At 43.8% G+C, this 20451-nt stretch overlaps 2 protein-coding genes across 2 annotated transcripts in view; both read left to right on the top strand.

The window, feature by feature from the left end:
* Nucleotides 1–1981: 1981 nt before the first annotated feature.
* On the top strand, nucleotides 1982–7901 carry T265_06826 (hypothetical protein; the record flags this gene model as incomplete). The annotated part of the gene is made up of 3 exons (XM_009172200.1): nucleotides 1982–1999; nucleotides 7099–7268; nucleotides 7631–7901. 3 exons carry the CDS (start codon nucleotides 1982–1984, stop codon nucleotides 7899–7901), a joined length of 459 nt encoding a protein of 152 aa, XP_009170464.1.
* Nucleotides 7902–8838: 937 nt separating this feature from the next.
* Nucleotides 8839–20451, top strand: part of T265_06825 (hypothetical protein) — a gene marked incomplete at both ends in the record, with an annotated part of 30414 nt that continues 18801 nt past the window's right edge. Inside the window, 3 exons of the mRNA XM_009172199.1 lie at nucleotides 8839–9043; nucleotides 13859–14032; nucleotides 18226–18291. Coding sequence (XP_009170463.1) covers nucleotides 8839–9043; nucleotides 13859–14032; nucleotides 18226–18291 — 445 coding nt within the window. The remainder of the gene's footprint in view (nucleotides 9044–13858; nucleotides 14033–18225; nucleotides 18292–20451) is intronic.

The raw sequence follows: 20451 nt of genomic DNA, 5'->3' as shown, positions 1-20451 counted from the left end.
CTTTGGTTCTGAGAAAGCCACGCCACAACACTCCTTTAGCACCGGGGTTCTCTTTAATTTCTCATGTCACACACCGTGAAAATATGACGCAGTAAGAAAAGCTGGTTACCGGAATAAACTGTTGACAGGTGACCCTGTTTTTAACGCTAATACTCATGGTCGAGTACTGTTTTTGTACCGCAAAACAGTCAGACTAGGTGGGACGTTTCTAGACTCTCCCCCGTTTGCACTTCGAATATGTCAGTTTTATCTACATCCAAGGATAAAAACATCTGCTAACAGTTGACAGTTTTTTCTGCTTTCACTAGTGAAAGTGAAAGCAAAAAAACTTTCACCGGACTAAAAACTCCGCCTCACAAAACCGGTTAGGTATTACGCTGGGCATGCGAAAAAATCAATAGGCAGACAATGTTGGGAATGGCCCATATCGAGCAGAGTTAGAAGTGTTGGATATTGATTGGACCACTGTGCGCTTGGCCACGATGTGGTAAAGATGGTCGCATTGCTGAGACTGCCACTCATGCTCAAAGAATGAACCCCATTGGACTGACAGTTTGTGGGAAATCAGTCCCGTACTTCCATTGTTCGACTACTGGCTTTTCCGAGAATTTCAGGTGTTCTATACAGGCAGCCTCCGTGGAACCGCTAGTCTCAAAACACTATGCGCCATTCAGTATCATTATAAAGTGAACCAAATCCCAAGTCGCGAGAAAGCAAGATAATTTTCAGTCATAATTCTGTTACAGATACTATGTAGAGGTTGTGCAAGGATTTCATTTGCCAACAGCTAATCATTCCACGTGGTTAAAACTGAAGTGGGTCCACGGCCTGCACGCATAGGCCTATAATATCGAGCGTTGGGTCGCCGGATGGCTATCGCTTCAGATTTTGGTGGAAAAGGGGCATTAGCCGACCGATAAGTCAAATCAAGAATTTGGTTTGCCAGAGTGCAGAATGGGTCCATAATCAGCATCTGCATGTGACAAGAAGCTGCAGAAACTCAAGAAAACTATGTTGGAGTGTGTTCTAATCCACTACAGGGGGACTGAATCACTTTGAAGAGTTATATTTTGTGCACTAAACTGACAAACACACTCTTGCGGTTGGACATTTGAACCAGAAGCTTCAAGTGAATATCCTAACCATCCCTTTCCCCAGGTCTGGGAATCCTGGCAGCATCGCGACTTGAGGCAATCTTCAAGTGGGTTAACAAATCTCGCTCTCTTCTCAGTCAAAGTCCAGTCAGGTCAGAAAAAGTGGAACGCATGAAATTTTAGCTTCATCCACTGAAGATCGTTCCTCCTTATTCCTGCCTTACAGTACATTACACGCACATGTTTCATCCCATTTGGAGGTACAGACTGAAGTGGCTTGGTAACTCCTCGACACGGACACTTCCAATCTCTTCAGATAATTTAGTCAGTCATGTGCAGAAAACACGGGCGTTGTCCACACAAAAATTCCTGAAAACCGAGCCAGAAATAGAAGACAATTTAGTGAATTGATTTTATGCTCTTATCTTATGTGCTGATTAATCAGACCAACTGATGGAATCTAAAGTCATGATGTCAATGAGAATTGTGAGCAGTATTATATTGCATTGTTTTTTGCCTCAACTAGATTCAAGTGTATAATGCGATGAGGATGGTGTTTCAGCACACAGAATACCAAACATTTCTAATTGTTTCATCACCACTTACCCAATGCACTTCAGTATACGTGTAACATCAGGATCGCGAAATTTTCACCTGTTTTGCGTATACCCGTATAGTTACAGACATGGCAGTTGGTTGTCATAATCTGTCTAAATACAATTTAATTGCAATTTTGATCAGTTACAAGCTGATGAATGGTATAGTGCCCACTCGAGAGACCTCTGTATGGTTTCGTATAATGCATGCTGATGATTCACAATAAGGAGGAAAACTTCCACGAGGTTTCTTGGTTGGGAATATAGACTGAATTCACCCACAGGGTAAACATGTCGATTGGAAATCAAGTAATTTTGTAAAAGCGACAGTTCAATCTACCGCCTGTTTCAACATTTTTCCGGAGTATACGTAACCACTGAGTAGTGTATACTTCATCATATTCAGTGAGCTTATAGGCATCAAACTGCTACCAAATTATATTTATTGGTGTCTGATATATGCTTCCACAACCCACGAAGGACATCTGGTAGAAAAACACCTAGGATTCACCATTAATTTACCAGGACAAGCGGTAACAGATAAAATGTGATGCAACCTGAGATTAACACTTCAACACTTCAATATGTTCATAGGCTGCTTGAAAAGGGAATTTCAAACACTGGCTTTCGTCATAGTGTATAGCAAGGACCGTACATGTCATGCCTCCATTTTTGGTTTGTAACTGTAACACCTGAAGTCAAAAGTCCTTCGTAATGGTGTTCTTTGCCAAAACCTAAAACACCCAACTACACAAGGTATGCTACTGAACGGAATTTCGTTAGCTCAGACAGTGCACACGGTTCTGCAAGCTTATCGCTACGCTGTGACGAAAGGTATGCAACGTCGTGTACCGAGTCTCAAAGGCAACTGACGATCGTGCTGCGGCTTTGGTAATATCAATGGCCAGATTGTCGTCCGACGTTTCCATTTTTACCCTGACAATAATACTTAACTTCGTAACCGAGCCATATGGCTCCTGGCTTCTGTGTTCTACTCCAACGTCGAGGTTCATAGTAATTTTACGCTTGTGCATTATATTTGCCGGCTGGCTTCTATCTCACCTCAATGATGGTCGAAGTGATCTTCTAGCCAGTTTGCTACAAAGAAGCCTACAAAGTACAGAGTAACAAGCGAAGTGGCTTATGAATGGAAGCCTACGCATACGATAAACGCACGCGTGCATCTCAATGCAGTATGGATGGTAGACAGCGTTGATTGTAGTCCGGACCTGGGGAAATGTTTAGTAGTTTGCCACCCACAGCATTTGGTTTGGATTGCCTTTCTCATATTAAATTTGGACTGTTTCGGATCTTGATTTGCAGTGTTTTATTTTTTTGTATAAATTTGCGAATGACTCACCACAACACTCTGCGCATTCAGCAATGTTAAGCATACACTGAAATACTACTAAGCTGCATGTATCCCTTTGATGCGCATTGGGTATTCCAGCAACTAAACAAACGTTCAGGCTATTCGGCTGCGCAGTATTGTGCTACGAGTTGCGTGTACTTGACAAACTGCCAGTCACAGAACATCTTAATTTTACGACAAATTAAAACCCACTGCAGTACTTGAGGAAATTACTGCCGGTGAGTTCAAGATAATCCAAAATGTCCCCGCAAAAGGTAAAGGGATAAACGAAAGTCTAGTTCCGATAATTTCTGTTCACGAGGGCTTGTTGTGGCCATGCTATGATGAAGGGGGTTCATGAGATCTTAGAAACCGGCCGTCAATTTCACTTTAAATCACAACTTCCAAGATCTGATTTTTTATCTCCGAGACCCAGTTTCAATGAGCCTGTGGTTTAGGGTACAAGGCGAACCGTTTTCATCAAAACTTGAGACACGTGCAGATATTTCTAGTTCTCAAGTGCATACAATGAGTTTCCTTCAGTTTGTGTCGAGAATTTCGACGGAGTATATCCTCAGAGTCAGTCCTAATTTTGTTCGATAATGTGTCCGTTCTTCAAAAAGCGTTCTCAAAGTAGTTGTCTGTCAATGAACTGAGTATACCAAACCTGACTGCTTGCCATTGACATTGAATACACCAGATGTCCGGAATCAATAGAACACCAGACAGATGAGAGAGACGAGAGCCAGATTTTCGCTGTACGTAAGCAGCAGCTCAGGTCAACTATAGAAGTTAGCCTTTGTGATAAGTTCTTCTTGACAGTGGGGCAACAGTGAGCCGATATGATACGCAGACAATTTTGTTCATGGCATAGTGCAACCACATGAACGCATGAAGCGGATTTGCTTAGCCAGCTCGGGATACAGCCCTGCAATATCTAGTTAAACCTCCTTTTGTCGGCACTGCAGGTCAGATAAGTCGTAGGTAGTAAGTACGCCCAAGAAGCCCTGCGGCTAATGGGCGAGGTCTTGCACACAGACTGTACTCACAGCTCATTAGCTGTTTGATGCTGCGATGTGGTATAAAAAAGAAGTAGTGATACATAAATACACAGATTTAGGGGGTCATTAAACGTGTGGCGAGGTTGAAGAAATGTTGCAAACTAATAAGAACAAATTTCGTGATTTTATAAATACACGATTTAGGGGGTCATTAAACGTGTGGCGAGGTTGAAGAAATGTTGCAAACTAATAAGAACAAATTTCGTGATTTTCTGGTATGAGTCGCCAAACAGAAGACATTAGGAACCTTGTGACCACCTATCAATCTTCCATCTGTCCATCAAGGACTGTGTTGCTGCACAGTTGGGCTACAACAATCGACTGTTGGAAAACTGTTATAACAAAGGTTTTCATGGCTGTATGAAGGTTTCTGTATAACCCTTCGTACTTAGCAGCTCTGAGGTACAATATTTGCTAGAAGCCCATCACGAATGGTTCTGGCAAAACCTACATTTTTCAACCCATTTTGTGAAACGACAGTAGTTCAAGTACTTTCGTTAGTCGTGAAGTTGATTCGCCAGAACTTAACGCTGATAGCCTTATGCGAAAAGTCAGGCTGGATTCAGGGGTAAAGCTACTTTCGCCAGTAGAATTCTGACATTTCAAAAGGCTCTTTCAGAACATGATAGGGTAAAACCTTCCGAGATGAGGACAAAAATGCTGACCAGTCAATGGGTGAGTTTATGGAGGGCTCATTGTCTTCGTGGATCCTAGATGAGCCCCTAACTCGTGGCGTTTGGATCCCAATCAACCCGAGATGTCCACAGTGTGACTCAGCTTTGGCACACAGAAGCCCAAGCAGTCCTAGACCCTGAATCCTGCGCTCCCTGATCAACAGATTGTTCTTGGGTTTGCTTACTTCTGTTCGTCTGCGAGGATGTGGACTACTTTATTTACGTGATCCTCCTTGCCGTTGATAATGAAACTCGGCTTGTTGTCCGACCATCGGGTCGACCTGGACTCAAGTTGTCAGATAGCTTTGTGTGTTCAGATTTCACATAATACAACACCGTACGACAAAGTAAACGAAAACCTGTTCAGTAAAACTACCAATTTTCCTTGGAAACGGAATTCACTTCGCTGTTCTTGAGAGATAATTTCTTCGGGTGAGCACGATTTCTCCGTTCAAATCTGTATCTGCAGATTCTTCGAACTCTGGTTGCAAAGACAGAAATTTCTACCGTTTTTTTTTCGTGAATGACAATGAGACCCTCTGTTAATCTAGCTCAAAGTGCAAGGTAGCTGATAGTCTTGTGGGTAATTTACTAGGAGCTTGCCTTTAAAGTATTACTGCCCAGTTCCAATCATTGAAAAATGAGTACAAAAGCATGTGCCCAAAAGTTTGTCAAGGCTTTTCAACATCACCGTACACACAAGTCGTAAGTGAAACAGAGTTAATGGTACTCAACTAGTCATGTTAGCAATATTACTTTGTATACACTGATTTGGTTATCGAAAATGTGTGGCGGATTGCTCCATAAAAAAGCTGACTAATTAAGCTAAAACAGCTCCAGGAAAGTGAGCATTCCAAAGTTGACAACGTCAAACGAGAAAGGGTTTCTGAAACATTCTAATCCGCTAAAATTTTGATCTAACCTTAGCTAGTGTATTTAAAGAGTCTCTTCAGGGAAGATTTTGTGGAACAATTAAAATGCAGTGGTGCGAATGTTTAGCTCGTTCACTATCTAATTGACGGGAATCACATAGCCTCTAAACTCCCGATATCATCCAGAAAACACACCACAGGTCTTAAGCCTTACCGCATGCATCCGGTAAGCCTTTTATCAGCCTGATTACTCGTCTTTGAGATAATCCAATGGTTTTCCCGTCACGTTTAAGCCTGAATGGCTAAATTTGGAAAGCGCAACTGTATGTAGGTAAGCTGAAGCTAAGATAGCTCAGTGACTGAGGCTCGAACTTACTGATCGGAAGGTTGGTTTTTCGAACCCAACCCCAACATCTCAAAGGCTCTTTTCTAGGTTCTGGCAACCTGATGGTGCCACAGCTCTCGTGCTTTTCTCGGGTGGGATGACAACTAAGCACAGAAAGGGTGTTAAAGTTGAACGATCTCTTTTAAGTTTAAAGGGAAACCGATGCCTATCGATACCTATCCTCGCAACGATTCATCGACGCCTACAATTTGCACGAGGACGGTGGATCTTAAGTTAGATTTCTCGGGCTTAGGTACCAGCAACTGCTGCTTCGGTCCACTCGTCCTCGAGTATCAGTAAATTAAATGTCTATGTTAGGCGTGATGATTTGGAGGCGATTGGGTCGTATATTTCATGTATTTCTACTCTCTTCGTTCTGGATATCCCTGACAAATCGGCTACCGATTAACAATTGGCTAAGTATACTGCGTTGCCACTCTTAAATGTGGGCGTTATACTTCTGTCTGCTCATCGACATTTGTCTGCTTTCATTGTTGTCTGTAACGGTAACAGCTTTCTTTCGGGAGATTCCGAAGCATAAATCATTTAGTTCGGCTTCAGTGGCTTGCTGCTCCCACTGATACATTGACGAAATTGAAGGCTGAAAACAGGTAAGGTTCCTCTGCCTCACACACCCTGACAGCTGTCAACTGTAAATTGAAATTATTAAGACAAAGAATGTCGTGCTTTATTCTACGATTTACTTTTGTAGGATACCCTACGGTTCCTACTAAGTTTACTTGTGCATCTATGTTGGCACTGAACTCGATCATAGTTCCAGGTTGTCTGCAGACTGAGTCTTAAAAATATCCGTGCGTTGTGCATTTTTCGGTGCTAGATAAGTGATGGGCAATTCCTAATGGATAGGCAACATCTAAAGTAGCAAAAGTGTAGAGTCTGAACGGTCGGTAGATGCTCTGGTCTCAGGTGCACTGGTGAATTTGGTTGTCTGCGCCAATGCTCCCTCAGTTTACTCAACAGATCTGTTCATTTGCATTACACCTGATACTATTACTCGATTTGCCGGAGGCACCATATAAGTTGTACATTATTAAATTCTTACAGATCTATGAATCCTATTTGGAAGCAGTATACCTTGGAGAACTGACCCGTTGTCTCCTGGGCCCCGTTGATGTGACCTCCCAAATGGACGATGCGCGTACAGGGCCATTTTGCACCAGGGTAATCATATGGGACCCGGTATCGGAACATTATTTTCATTTTCAGGCAAACACGTGAGTCATAAGGCTGTTACTCGATTCTCATAGTGGAATAAACAAGAAGTTATGTCAGTGGTGCGCTGCCTCTAGCCAACCGGTACTTCTGCCGTGCGACTTGACCAATCGGCTCACGTGGGTGGGCCCAGGAAGCCTCCGGAGAGGTAAACATCATCATCCTCATCATAATCAAAGACAGCAACATCAGTGTTGGCACCGGTGCCTCACAATCATAGGGTCCGTCTAGTTATATAGGTATGTATATAATTATAATAAAAGCCCTAGAGTAGAAAGTAGAGAAAGAGAGTGGGTGAGGGGGGACATAGTGCTGGCCTACTTCAAGCATTCTGAGGTGCCTACACCTCCAACCGCTCAATCAGACAATCTGGAAAGAAAATGACAACACGAACATTACTGACACCGATTAGCCGCCATTTCCTTCAAAGTCTATTGCCAAGCATACACGGGGTCAGGGGGACCCCATCCTTGAAGGCGTACAACAGCAACAAGACCCAAACTCTTCGTTATCTCTTTCACGCCTTTCTGTCAAGTCATGTGCTGTCCACCTCTCTGGCTCCGCGCCATCCTGAAGAAGGCACGGAAAACAACTCTCATCTCGGTAGACAGTGTTTCGGCATGCATAGCACATGACGAGGTCATTGTAGTCGGTGGTGCTGGATGTTTTCCCGGATTGAAGTATCTCCGGTACGATCAAATACCCGTTTTCTAATCACCTAATTACTGACACACTGATGCCATCCAAAACCAACCACGCTTCTGAGGCGTCGGTGGTCAAAAACCTGAAGGCGCCTCATATCATCTGTCCACAGAGGTCATGTCTCGCATCCACACAACAACATAGCCCTTACTGTAGCCTGGTACACATGACCCTTAAGATCTAGTGAGATGCCTTTTTGACACCACAAGTGACGCAAATTAACAGACTGATTGGAGCCTCTGAAATCCTTGCACTGACTGTATCAGATGCACTTCCGTCAGAGCTAATACAGCTACCAAGGTATGTAAAGTTTTCCACATTCTCAAGTGATTCTCCTTGAATTGTACGGAGTATGTTCGGAGACTGCACGTTCTGAAGCATGACTTTGCACTTTGAAGATGCAAGGCGCATGCCAAAAGATGGTATGATGGTGGTCAGTCTATTCAACAGGGCTTGTGCTTCGTTTTCGCCTTCAAAGATGAGGGTGATGTCATCTGCGTACTCCAGACCGACAAAACTCCCACCAGCAACAATTTGAACACCGGGGCTTTGAAGGTTTCCAGTGTTCATCTCATTATTTCATCAATGACGAAGATGAACGAGGGTGGAGAGAGTGGACATCCTTGCCTGACACCAGTTTTTGTAGGGAAGCTTTTGGAGAGCTCACCATACATACTCACCTGCCCAGAAGCATGTGAATATAGGGATCGGATTATATTCACAAATTCTGGGGCATACCCTGTTGAGCAAGTGTAGTGAACAGTACCGATCGATCAACAGAACCAAACGCACCCTTGAAGTCAAAGAATACCAGGAGTCAAAATAACATCTCTGCGGTTACTACATTCACTGCGAGTACCCTTTTTAAAAATGTATACTATTATCGACTCACTCCGGTTGTCTGGGACGGTCTCCTTCACCCAGGCTGGACAGGCACTGTCTGAGGAATCCACCGCCATCCTTGAAGAGAGCATGTGGAAGGTCGTCAGGACCAACGGCAGGACACTTATGAGACTGAAGGCCGCTCCACATTTACGGTCCACCTTCTTCTTGAAGGCCAAGTTTCTGGATTGGAGTTAGCATGTGGCCAGCTGAATTGCTGTTCGAAGTACTGTGCCCAGCGGTCCAAACGTTCTGCCATTTTGGTCTCTTACTAGTTCGCCGACAAGAGGTTTCCAGGGACCAGCCGAACGAATCAAGTAGAACGGCTTGTGCACGTTTCCAGCATTCTTTGCATCTTCCATTTACTCAGCCTTTCGAGTCCATCAAGCCTCTCGGTTTATGCGGACACTCACTTTCACCTGGTGTCGGATGATGCGCCGGGTGGGGTTGTGGTGGCGGCCAGGGGGAATCTGTCGCCTGGTCTCCAGCAAAGACATGGTCCTATCAGAGATCCAATGCTTGGGTGAGGTTGACTGAGTTGTACCGCAAACAGATGTTCCGGCTTTGAGTAGCGCTTTGGATATTTTTTCCCAGTGGTCATTTATATCCGACACCGTACCGTCCGGCAGGAATTTGAAGGACTGATTCTGATATTTTCGTCTGACTTCTTGGTCCACTAGCTTCTCAATGGGTAAGCGAGGTGTGCGCGGTTTGCGTAGACCTGAAAAGCGCAATGAAAAGCAGCAGCGTACAAGTGCATGGTCGGGGTCCACGCCGGTGTTCCAAAAGGAGCGACAGGTGGTGATCGACCCTCGCCACCAATAACTGACGGTGATGTGGTCCATTTCGGTGCGGCGTTGGTTTGTTGGTGGGCACCACGTTGTCAAGCGATTTCCGCTGTTCAGCTGCAAAGGAACGGTCTGTGATCGGCATGCATCTGAAGTAAGCTGTCTCCGTTGTTCGTGCGTCTCGTTTCTGGATCAGGACGATCACCCACTTGGGTCTCAGCAGCGCTCAGTTTACGTACCTGGACGTTGAGGTCACCAGCAACCACAAAGATATCTGAGCTTTTAGCCTGTTGTAGAAGGGCACCTTGAGCGTCATAGAAACTGTCCTTGGCATATTCCTCTAGATTCTTTCACAGATGATGCCAAACGAACCGCACGGAGGCGACTATCAACGGGTATCCAATCAAGCAGAGATGCTTCCGCTCGTTTGCTCAATACAATACCCACCCCAGCATATCCAGTTGCAGCGGCGTCTGCATCACTAGAGGTGCACAGCCGGAACCTGGAAGAGAGCGAGGGGACACTCAGTTCGATTCCACTACTTGCGTCCTGCGTCCTTGTTTCTGACAGACAACATGCATCAATATTGAGGGAATAAGCGTACGCACAAGATCCACCTATTGATCTGCTTGCTTCAGTGTGCGAACACTGAAGATGGCTAAGTGAACAGGCTTTCGAGGTTTGAAAACAGACTTCGAAGTGTTTGGGGTTGTAACTGAACTCGGACGTGCAGAAGCTGCCGCTGAGTGTGATGAAGGACGAGCAAAAAGTTCAGCCTAGAGCTGGTATCTGCGGAAAAAGTATTCAAATTTGGGCGGGGAGGGTGAAAGAAGGAAAACGTTAAAGTGCAATAAGGGAGACGTCAGCAGTAGCCTGTTTCCGCTTACCCGCCCTACTGTATGCAGCAAGTAAGGCGATCCGGCTCATGGCACCACGCGACGGCCGATGTGGCATGGGAGTATTGTTAGTTGCATGTCATGGTTGTGCGAGGGCTGGGATACTGCCAGGGAGCTCATATCTAGACAGGAGGACGATTAGGGTCATCAGTCAAAGCCTATGGCTCAAAAGCTTAACCACAAGGCAGCGATGTTGGGCTGGAAATGCAAGTACATTGCCATTTTTACGGAACAAGTCGCCGAATGTCCCAATCCCTAACCTGGAGGGCCAGGAGACTGTGTTCGTCAGATCTCTACCCATGGACCAACCTGATGCCGCGCGGAAACCCCGCAGTATAGCTTAGTGGGTCACCGAAGTGCACAAACCACTACACCACGGTAAGGTTCAGTCTCTTCGTGACGACAGTGGTAAACATGACCATGTGATATGCTCTGGAAGTCGAATACAGGTTATCAGTTTGTCGCTCCGCAATCATTTACATTACGGGGTGATTCTAGATAAGTTGTAAGTTGTCTAACTTCATGATTTCAAAGCCATGAGCGGGTTTTGTTCAGTGCAAAATATAGCAAACCATACAGTTTGATTCATGGGTTGGTGTCGCAGTTCGTTACCACAGCAACGCCCTGCATGCTGTCTCCTAGTCAACGGTCCGAACCACCAGTTTTATACCCACTTGCTAGCTCATTTGCGCCGGAATAATTGCCATCAGGTCCATACGTGTTACGAACACGTGATAAAAAAGGGAACCGTGTGAAATAATCCCCGATTTGGGCTTGCTTCTATCAAGGGAACAGTAACACACGTCTGTCATTCTCAATTTGCCTGAACTGTAATTCTAAACCTGCCAATTACATTTAGTACTGAAACCGTCTCAAAATAAATCGCGGTGAATTTCCTTTGTCCTTTCCTACTGAAGAGTTCTGTTGCCTTTGTTTACAAATACAGATGGTTACTGGGGCAACGGACAGGTCAGATACATGAACTGCACTTGCATATTTCAGGTAAGATTTTTTACGCGTTGTGCGTTTTGGCAATGGAACGGTAAGCTATTAAAATCTAAAAAAACATTTATTTTATGATGAAAGAAGTGTTTTGTTTGTAAAACACATTGATGTCATTCCGTCACTTCAACGAACCGCCAGCTTTTAGCGCTCACAAATAGGATATATTGTCCTGATTCACTCTATGGTCTTGTACGGTGCACTTCAGTTTTCGCATTGATATTCGGCCTGCGTCCAACTCTAACCGGTCAAATCTGCCTCTTGGATAATCATTCGAAGCATAAGATGGGATATCGACAAAGTAACCACTTAATCTGTTCGGTTCTACATAAAGCTATAACGCTAACGCGCGATAAAAAAAATGGGACCACCCAGGTGTTTCTCCATAATTCCGGCGTCGATGAATAGAAGGAGATAAAGTTTGCTCAACCAATAGCAAATCCCATAAGAAATCAAGTAGAGAATCTTAAGCAATATTACTTTGTTCATCTGGCGGCGAATGACAATATTATATATTCCGATGTCTGCGTGTACTTTTCGAGTCTTGTCGACGAGACTTCTTGCCACTATGCGCACTTCCTAAAGTTTCCTACCCCATAATGGTAACTGCTCTCCTAATCGTTTTGCAAATGCACTTCAGCCTCTGGATTCTGGAATCCCTAATATTGCTACTCGTTGCCATTAGTGAACAAGATATTTGAACAGGGCAACACAGTGTTAAATACCTCTAACACTATCGAAACCTAGCTTCTGTTCCGTCTCAACAAGGCACCTAAGCTCCATCTTACTGAGACCCTTTATAATATATCAACAAAGCAAGCGTTCGGAGATGCAAACGCCCACGAATTCGAAAATGATCCAGTGGTTCTCCTGAAACAGGAAACGAGAAGGGTCAGTCTAACTGTCATGTTAAGTAAGTATGGCAAAGTGACCAGTAAGAAATAAGAGGAAAAAAGCCGGAAAATATCATTAAAATTACCGCGAACCAAACCAAAACATGGAGTGTTCCTATACTTAGGTTACTCCAATATTTCATTTTTGTGCGTTTGCATGCCCGTTGACCAAAGCAATATTCTTGTAAATTCTCTACCTGATATCTGATGAGGTTTTCTACCCTTTGACTAAACTCATTTAGTTTAACTCACCGAGAGCTGGAAACACACGAGGTAGGGTGGCCCATGCAGGCATTCGATACAAGCTGCGCTGAGTTAGGGCACACCTCATTTTCAGACTACTGACTGCAGAGTCAGTCTGGTTTATCTGACTCTCGGATCAGTATATTCTTGATGAGTGGGAAGCCGACGCAAAATTGGGATGAAATTTGGCAGTGTACCGTAACAGTGAGTAACGGTAGATCGTAAGCTAGACTCTTACGGAGCGCAACCTTCAATATGTTCGTTCAGGCTGGCCATAGTTGGCTTTGAAACGATACCGAAACACCTTATTCATCAGTTCTAAAGTCTCGGTCAAAAAGGTGCACACAAAACAACCATGTGTTTTAGGGTATCTGCAGAAGTGAACAATTAAAGGAGATAAAGGGGTCAAAGGATTTACTCAGTAAAATCGAATGCATCATCGTCACTTGTGAGTTTAGCTAAAATAGCCGTTGGCTCGCACCTGCTCAAAAGTTACACATAACTGTGTGTGAACTAGCCGGATTCCAAGAGCATCATCATCAGCAACCATTAACAATCTGAATCTAACTGCGTGTGTTCCGCTTGAGGCCACCTAATGGAAAAGGCACCTTCGAGTTTTTCAGAGAGAAAACTACCCACAAGGTTGCTGACCCCCGACCGGTTTCTCCCTTTTGGGGGCTCATCAGGTAGGCGCAGTCTCCGAGTTTCCGTCAACCTTATGTTATACTTGCACCTTCGAGTTTTCTTTCTGTTTCACTCAAGTCCAGCTAAAATAATCCGGCCCTTCATAAATGAATTGAATCGCGGTACAGATCGTTTTTGATCCCCCTGTGTATAGGCGTGGTTTGGTTTGATATAGGGCTATTGTGTCACTTTACAGTGACTAATGAGGATATTCCACAGAGATGAAGTATGAATTATACCCCAGGATTGCATTTATTAGCCATACCCAACAATAGGTTTTAATAAACCTTTCTAAAATGTACAGGAGAACAAGAGACCATGATGTTGACATAGAATTTTCTGCAGCTGAAAGGCCCCAATCCGATCGTTTTTCTTTTGATGGTGTTACTGTACATGCTGCACTCGTTTAGCACTCTGATTCATCCAGTATCACTTTCACTGAGGGCCCAATTTTTAGAAGAATACTCTGATGACTGACTGAATACATTGTTTATTCCCTTAGAAATTCGAAACCGAGAATGTGATGGTGAGTTGGAAGCAGAAAGAAAACAGATCGACGAGGAACAAACGGACATGCAGGGTGATGAGAAGGAGGAACACTTCCAGTCGCAGGTAGTTCCTGACGAGGATGATGATGAAGAAAAAGAGGAGCTCATGAATTTAATCTATGAAGACGGTGAGTGGAACTTATTCCGAACACTGTTCTAGGGTTGACGTGTATCGCACGCTTGTGCCTCTTTATTGGAAAGCATCATTCGGTTTGAAATGAAGCCGGAATTTAAGCAGGGGTAATGCCTTGTATTTGAGCCATTGTTAGGGCCTTTCAAACAGGCAAAACTAACAAATGACTGCAAAGACAACATTCTAGCAAATGTAGTCAGGTACGCATGATTGTTCATGTTGTTCTCAAGGTTGAGCAAACCACCGTTTGGTCCTTCTCTTTACGTTTACTGGTGGAGAATCTCCTCACTTGCTCCCTTGGAGCATCATCTCACCCTCTAAATGGACGAAATAAAACCGAGTGAAACTTCAAAATCAATCCGCAGTCGATGACAAAACTACAGTGTGCCATCTCATTGCTTCAGCGCAACAAAGCACCTAGACCAGACGGCTAGCATCCTGCAGTCCCCAAGAGTGGCGGGTCCCTCGTGGCTAGCGTCACATATTTACTCCAAGTTTCTGGCATGAAGAAAAAATACCAACAGAATGGAGTACCTTGAAGGTGATTTCCATATTCAAAAAGAGTGCGAGGTCATCATGCGAAAATCATAGGGGCATATGCCTAGCGGGTGTAGCTTTCAGGGTTGTTCCCTGATGTTATCCTACATAGCTTGATTCCTACATTGAGAGGGATTTATTTGTGAGGATCACGCACGGTTTCTCTCCGGATGGGGTTGCATCAACCCTGTCTTCACTTTGTGACAAGCGATGGAACTGCACAAGCACGGTTTCTCTCCGGATGGGGTTGGATCACTTTGTGACAAGCGATGGAACTGCACCACTGCGGACGACCAACAGTTGGCATCCTTCTCGATTCCACATCTACTTTTGGCTGTCTGGCAGAGAAACGAGCCCCTTCCAAGTTCTTGTCTCTCACAAAAGCTCTGTATCTCTTCCCCGGGTGGCCGTGGACACGTACCTGTCTGACTTTACCCTGCTGACTTCACCACATGGAGTTGTGGAGAGCAAGAGGGTTCTCCGTCGCTCTCTCTCCTCAACTTCGTTGTCGATATGCTCCTTACATCTACTTTGCCTTCCTTTAACACCTCGGGTATCCAATACTCTTCATACATTGGGCGAACAGAACCATGCGACGTCACTGGACTGATTGGGATACCGTCCCAAAACTTGGCTCTGATTACCCTATCCTGCTCTCCCTCAGTGAACGAGGCTGTAGCAGACGGAAACCCTGCATTTAGGCGGATGATCTGCAAAATGGAAAACTGAATTCACTTGCTGTTTAGGCGTTCTGGCGTTTCGAAACAACTGCATCTTTCCTCAGTATACCTGGAACGAAGTTGTTGGAACTTATCATTCAGGAATTTTACAATGTGTAGAAAGAATAAGTGTCACCCCATCTTCAAACTATATGAAATTTAAGGAAGACTACTCCACATTCTATGTCTCTTTATAACAAAAACCTCAGTGGACGTAGTGCAGCTACGGTATCAAAGAAGCACAGCGAAAAATAATAGCACCGCGGAGTATGTAACGCATAAAATTTGCCAGACCTGAGTACCAGGGTCATGCAGCAAGTCAGCATAGTCCTCATAGTCATCACCACTACCATCACCATCACCACCGTTATAATCAGCAGTGAGGATAGTAACAAAACCAATAAAAATCCGGCCGTACGTTCATTTCCCATTAGACATAGGAATAAACTATCACTCTACACTAAGCGTATTCGAGGCGTACTGTGAATTCGAATGCACGTGTCCAACGATGCAGACGGTCAAGTGTATGTAAGTAAACAATGTTAGCATGTGGGATATCCTGTCAGCCTAATGTAAAAGAATTGACTTACGGGGGAAATCTATCATAGTGCGTCATAAAAAGAAATTACGTTGGTACACAACGCCCACACGGATCTGCAAGGAATGAGGGAAAAACGCTGGAGGGACAATCACCAATAACGATAAAGTTATTAACCAATTTAACTACCTGAGCATTGTAAGTAGTGTGTAATTAATCGTAATCGACGTTATGAAGCCGGTTTCCGTTGCCTCGATTTTGTTCCTCAAATCACGAAGGGTTCTCGGCTTTAGGACGCGTTCTGCTGTGTTGCGTGTATCTTCTCCTAATCTCCATGAAAATGACAACTTGTTCACGGGATTACTGAACGACCAAAGTACAAAAGGGGAACATCGATTTCCCTGAGGATCGCTGGCTTGACTAGATACACAACAACATGCAAACGCTTGAAGGTTTTGATACGCAAAGCAGATGCGTTAAATATTCGATTTACTAATACCATTTAGCTTACCACGGATGTGCGAAGCCCAATACACCAGTGAATTTTCTGTAATTTTGTTAACGTATAGAAATTTCGCAAGATAAGTTTGAAATTTGAGCTCCCCTATGAAAATTACCTCAAAATGTTGTAAAGCATGGCAAAAAATGTCGTATGCTCGTCTGCCCGAATAGCTCGACAACTGTTTGTAATGTAAGCATCATTGCTTCAGATGATTTCGCCAATGGAAAATTCACAGACGTGAAGAAAAATGTATTCATCAATGGATTCGTCTCATCATTGCTTCAGATGATTTCGCCAATGGAAAATTCACAGACGTGAAGAAAAATGTATTCATCAATGGATTCGGTTTCGTGCTCGAAGATATCACGGATCTCGACTGAAGAAACCGCAATGAAGTCCAAAAAAGCTCAGTAGAAAAGTTCAGCAACAGCTGCGTCGAACAGCTTAATTAAGCAGGAGGATAGATAACGTCTGCTTAAGCCAGAAACTAAAAGCGTGAAGCAATTATGGAAAGGATCAAACTCTTGTTTTTTTAGACAGCCAGTAAAGAAAGTACGACAGTCCCCATGCTCAGAAAACTTAAGCAAAACCGCATCCCACTAGATAGCACGACTACAGGTCATCGTCTGCAAAACTGCGAAACCAAAAACTTGCAGACAAAGTTAATGGTGGCTTAAGTATGCGCACACGCCGTCGAAGAATCACCAGCGAATGATAGTGGAGGATGCAAGCGTATAATGAAGGCATCCCGCGTTTCTACGAAAGTACACACATTATATATATATGAGTAAGAACCGCGAATTTTAAGATGTCATAGGCATTTTTGAGACAGGAAATATATTTCATCAGCAGGTCCTTGTTTATAGTTGGCGGTTCACAGCAGTTGGAGGAACTGAGTGACGTAAGGACTGATGATGATGAGCTGATCGTAACATCCTACGTGATCTCACCGTTTACATCGGTTGATCTTAATCGCACAAAGAGAGCCGCTGCCGATTCACTGGGTAGCACTGAAGTACCAAACAGAGTTTTCGAGAAGGGAGAAATCTGCCGACTGATCAACCTATAACTAATCTCCAGTGACACTGATGATGTCTGTTCGAATTGTAACGAAAAGATTTGAATCAAGTACCAATCTCAGCGGAATCCCTAGCAACCACGTGGGCTACCACTACTTTACAGTTTCGCCGAAATACAACCTGAATAAAGTACACACGGGCAACAACTTGCCCGTCTTGGTAACGAAAGGGCAATGGTATAGGACACATCGCAAGGTGAAGAAATCTGCTTAAGTTTAACGACCGCCAGAGGAGTAAAGCGGTACTCAGAACCTTTTTTCTGTCCTGCCGTTGCGTCGACTCAGGATACATTGCCTTCACGCCCAAAACTGAGTCAGATGTGTAGCCTCTCCCCCTAAATAACATCAATAACCCTGGGAGAAAGTCGTGTATTGAAGACAAATGTGGAATTCTACGTGCAAGGAAGATGTCTTTTCAGCAAACTTAAGTTTGCTTATTCTGATGAATATCATGAGTGTTGCCAGGACGACAGCTGCTAGTCTTAGTGTGCCAGGCAAAATCGATCTGGTTCATCTGTACTGGACCAAGCTTCGGGATTCACCACTTGTCCTGCACAAATAAAACCAAGGTTGTACGATAATGCGGGAAGGTGATTAATATCATGACACCATGATTACAAATGAAGATCAGTAATGCGGGAAGGCGAGTAATATCCGGTGAATCATACTCATGACACCATGATTACAAATGAAGATCAGCAACGGAATAAGTTTAATCAGGCCATAATTAGTGGATATGCCATAGATTTAACTGACTTTTGACAACCGCATGGCATTCTTGGCTAACTCCGGTATATTTATTCCGCTTTTGCAGCTCATCAACTGATTTCTGCTATTGTGGAGAAAGCTGAACAGAATTTGGCAACGTTTCAACGCTGGAGTAAGTATACTTGCTGCTGAGAATGAGAAGAATATCACTTGGGCAAATTTTTTTCGGCATTGTCATTGTTGTACGCTAACGCGGAATAGCAAGAAGTCAAATCATTGGTTTATTGGAAATCTGGCTCCCCAAGTAGTCCGTTTGATAACGTTGATTTGCGTTGTCCCTTAGTCACTGGCTTAGGGACGATCGGCCCCTCTAATGCGTCTTCAGAATGGTCCGGCAAGCAGTTCGGAGGCAAATCGATGAGAACGAAAGACGTTCTCCTCACAGTATAACCGGAATGCTTACAGTTGAAAACAAATTTGATAGCGTTGCAGTATTTTGGACATTCTGTTCAAAATTTTCGACCTTGTTGTTGGAACAACATTTTATAACGTTTACACGGTTAATGAATTCCCCTCTCTAGTTATCCGTGAAATCCGTGAAGTCTTTTTTATAACCGCACCGTGCATTGCTGTCAGATTGATTAGGACCTAAGTTTTCCGCAGAGTTGAATAACAGTGAAGCAGTAATTGAAGCTGTGCACACATGTAAAGCCAAGCACCGGATGGAGCAAACATTTACTCCTACCATGTAGGTCCCCCAATATTCCACGAATACATTTTGAGAGGACAGTTTGCCCCATACGTGTTGTTTTGTATCACAGAATCACATGGGTCTACTCATACATTTTCTGTATCGTAGACGCATATGACCGAACAGATTTGGAAAGATTTACACGTGGGAAGTGAAAAATCTGCCAAATCTTGGACAGACAAGAATGTCAAGCTCAACAATCTTCCTACGGTGTGTTCTTCACAAATCGGGCTTAATGACCTGATTGTAAATTTTACGAGTTTCCTACATGAATATCATGAACGCCGTTTGAATAGGTAGACTGGATTACTTTCAATAACTTGAGGGCTGAATTCGTCCACTGTTTTTATTCATTGGGATTAGCCGCCGATCGACTCACATTTGGCAGCCATTCTTCAGCCAGCAAACACCTCGTAGCATACTGAGGACTCTGAACCTAATAGAATTTGTCAACCAAGTTATGGCGTAGGCTGTGAGCGACTCTTGAGTACCCCTCAATCCGCGCCTCCTTTTAGGAGAAGGTCAACAAGAACAACAGCGTCACGTGGATATTGCATGTAGATATTGCGGTGCATTTTTAACCGATTTATCGGATAACGGATGACTGAGCAGCCCTGACAGGAGATTGACAAGTGTACAGAGAAGGTAATTCTTAAACCTTTTATAACCTGTTATAAGCTGACCCAGTTGTGAAGCTTTTGTTATGGGGTTCTTACACAAAGGGATTTTAAAAGCCCTCGTTTGCTTTCGTATTATTAGTGGTTGTCTGAATTCGAGTAGCTTCAGCTCATTCAGTTTATCAGTTTCTTTGCCGTCATTGCCTATCCATTTTGATTACAAACAATAAAGTTTATGTAGAACCCTTTTGGAAATTGGAAACTCACGACATCGCCAACTTGTCTCTGTCTCCCGGTATCCCCATGGATATTGTACAAGACAAATCGTACAAGACAAATCATGGTGATTCTTGGTGTTTCCGGCTCAACTGCCAGCATACCGTGTCACGGACCTAATGATGTCCATAGGCTTCGAGTGAGGTACTATTGCCAGATAGGACCAATCATCATGTCGAAAAAATCCTTTAGAGAATATCTAATCAAATGTTGAACTTTTGGCTGGCTCAAACTCATTTGTCAAAAGTGCACATAAACTTGCAGTTCTGGTATGAATAATCCAGAAAAATATGGTGTCCTTGCCTTTTAAAGTTGTGCGAATTATGACCATACCAGGAAGGTGTAGCTTTAAATCCAAGGGTTACGTGGCAAACTAGCTTGCAGTTGACACACATTGGGCAACCGACTTTATTCAAAAGCCGTTGAATTTTTTCACAGATATTATAGATTACTTTGTGGTGGGTTATAGCTGCTGGCGTTTGTGAAACAAGGGAATTAGCGAGGAAAAGACTTCTTTTGGCTATGAAATTCAAGGCTAGAGGACAAGTCGATCATTACGAAAGTTTTGACAAACGGACTAGGCACACTGGATGCTTGAATTTCGGGAAATTTGACGCTCCTGATGACAGACACGTACTTTTGGTGATTATGGGTGATGAATTCACTTCAGCAGCAAACCTGACCAAGA

Source organism: Opisthorchis viverrini, assembly GCF_000715545.1.
Source record: "Opisthorchis viverrini unplaced genomic scaffold opera_v5_149, whole genome shotgun sequence".
NCBI classification, from domain to species: domain Eukaryota; kingdom Metazoa; phylum Platyhelminthes; class Trematoda; order Opisthorchiida; family Opisthorchiidae; genus Opisthorchis; species Opisthorchis viverrini.
This window is presented reverse-complemented; position numbering and strand designations above follow the sequence as displayed.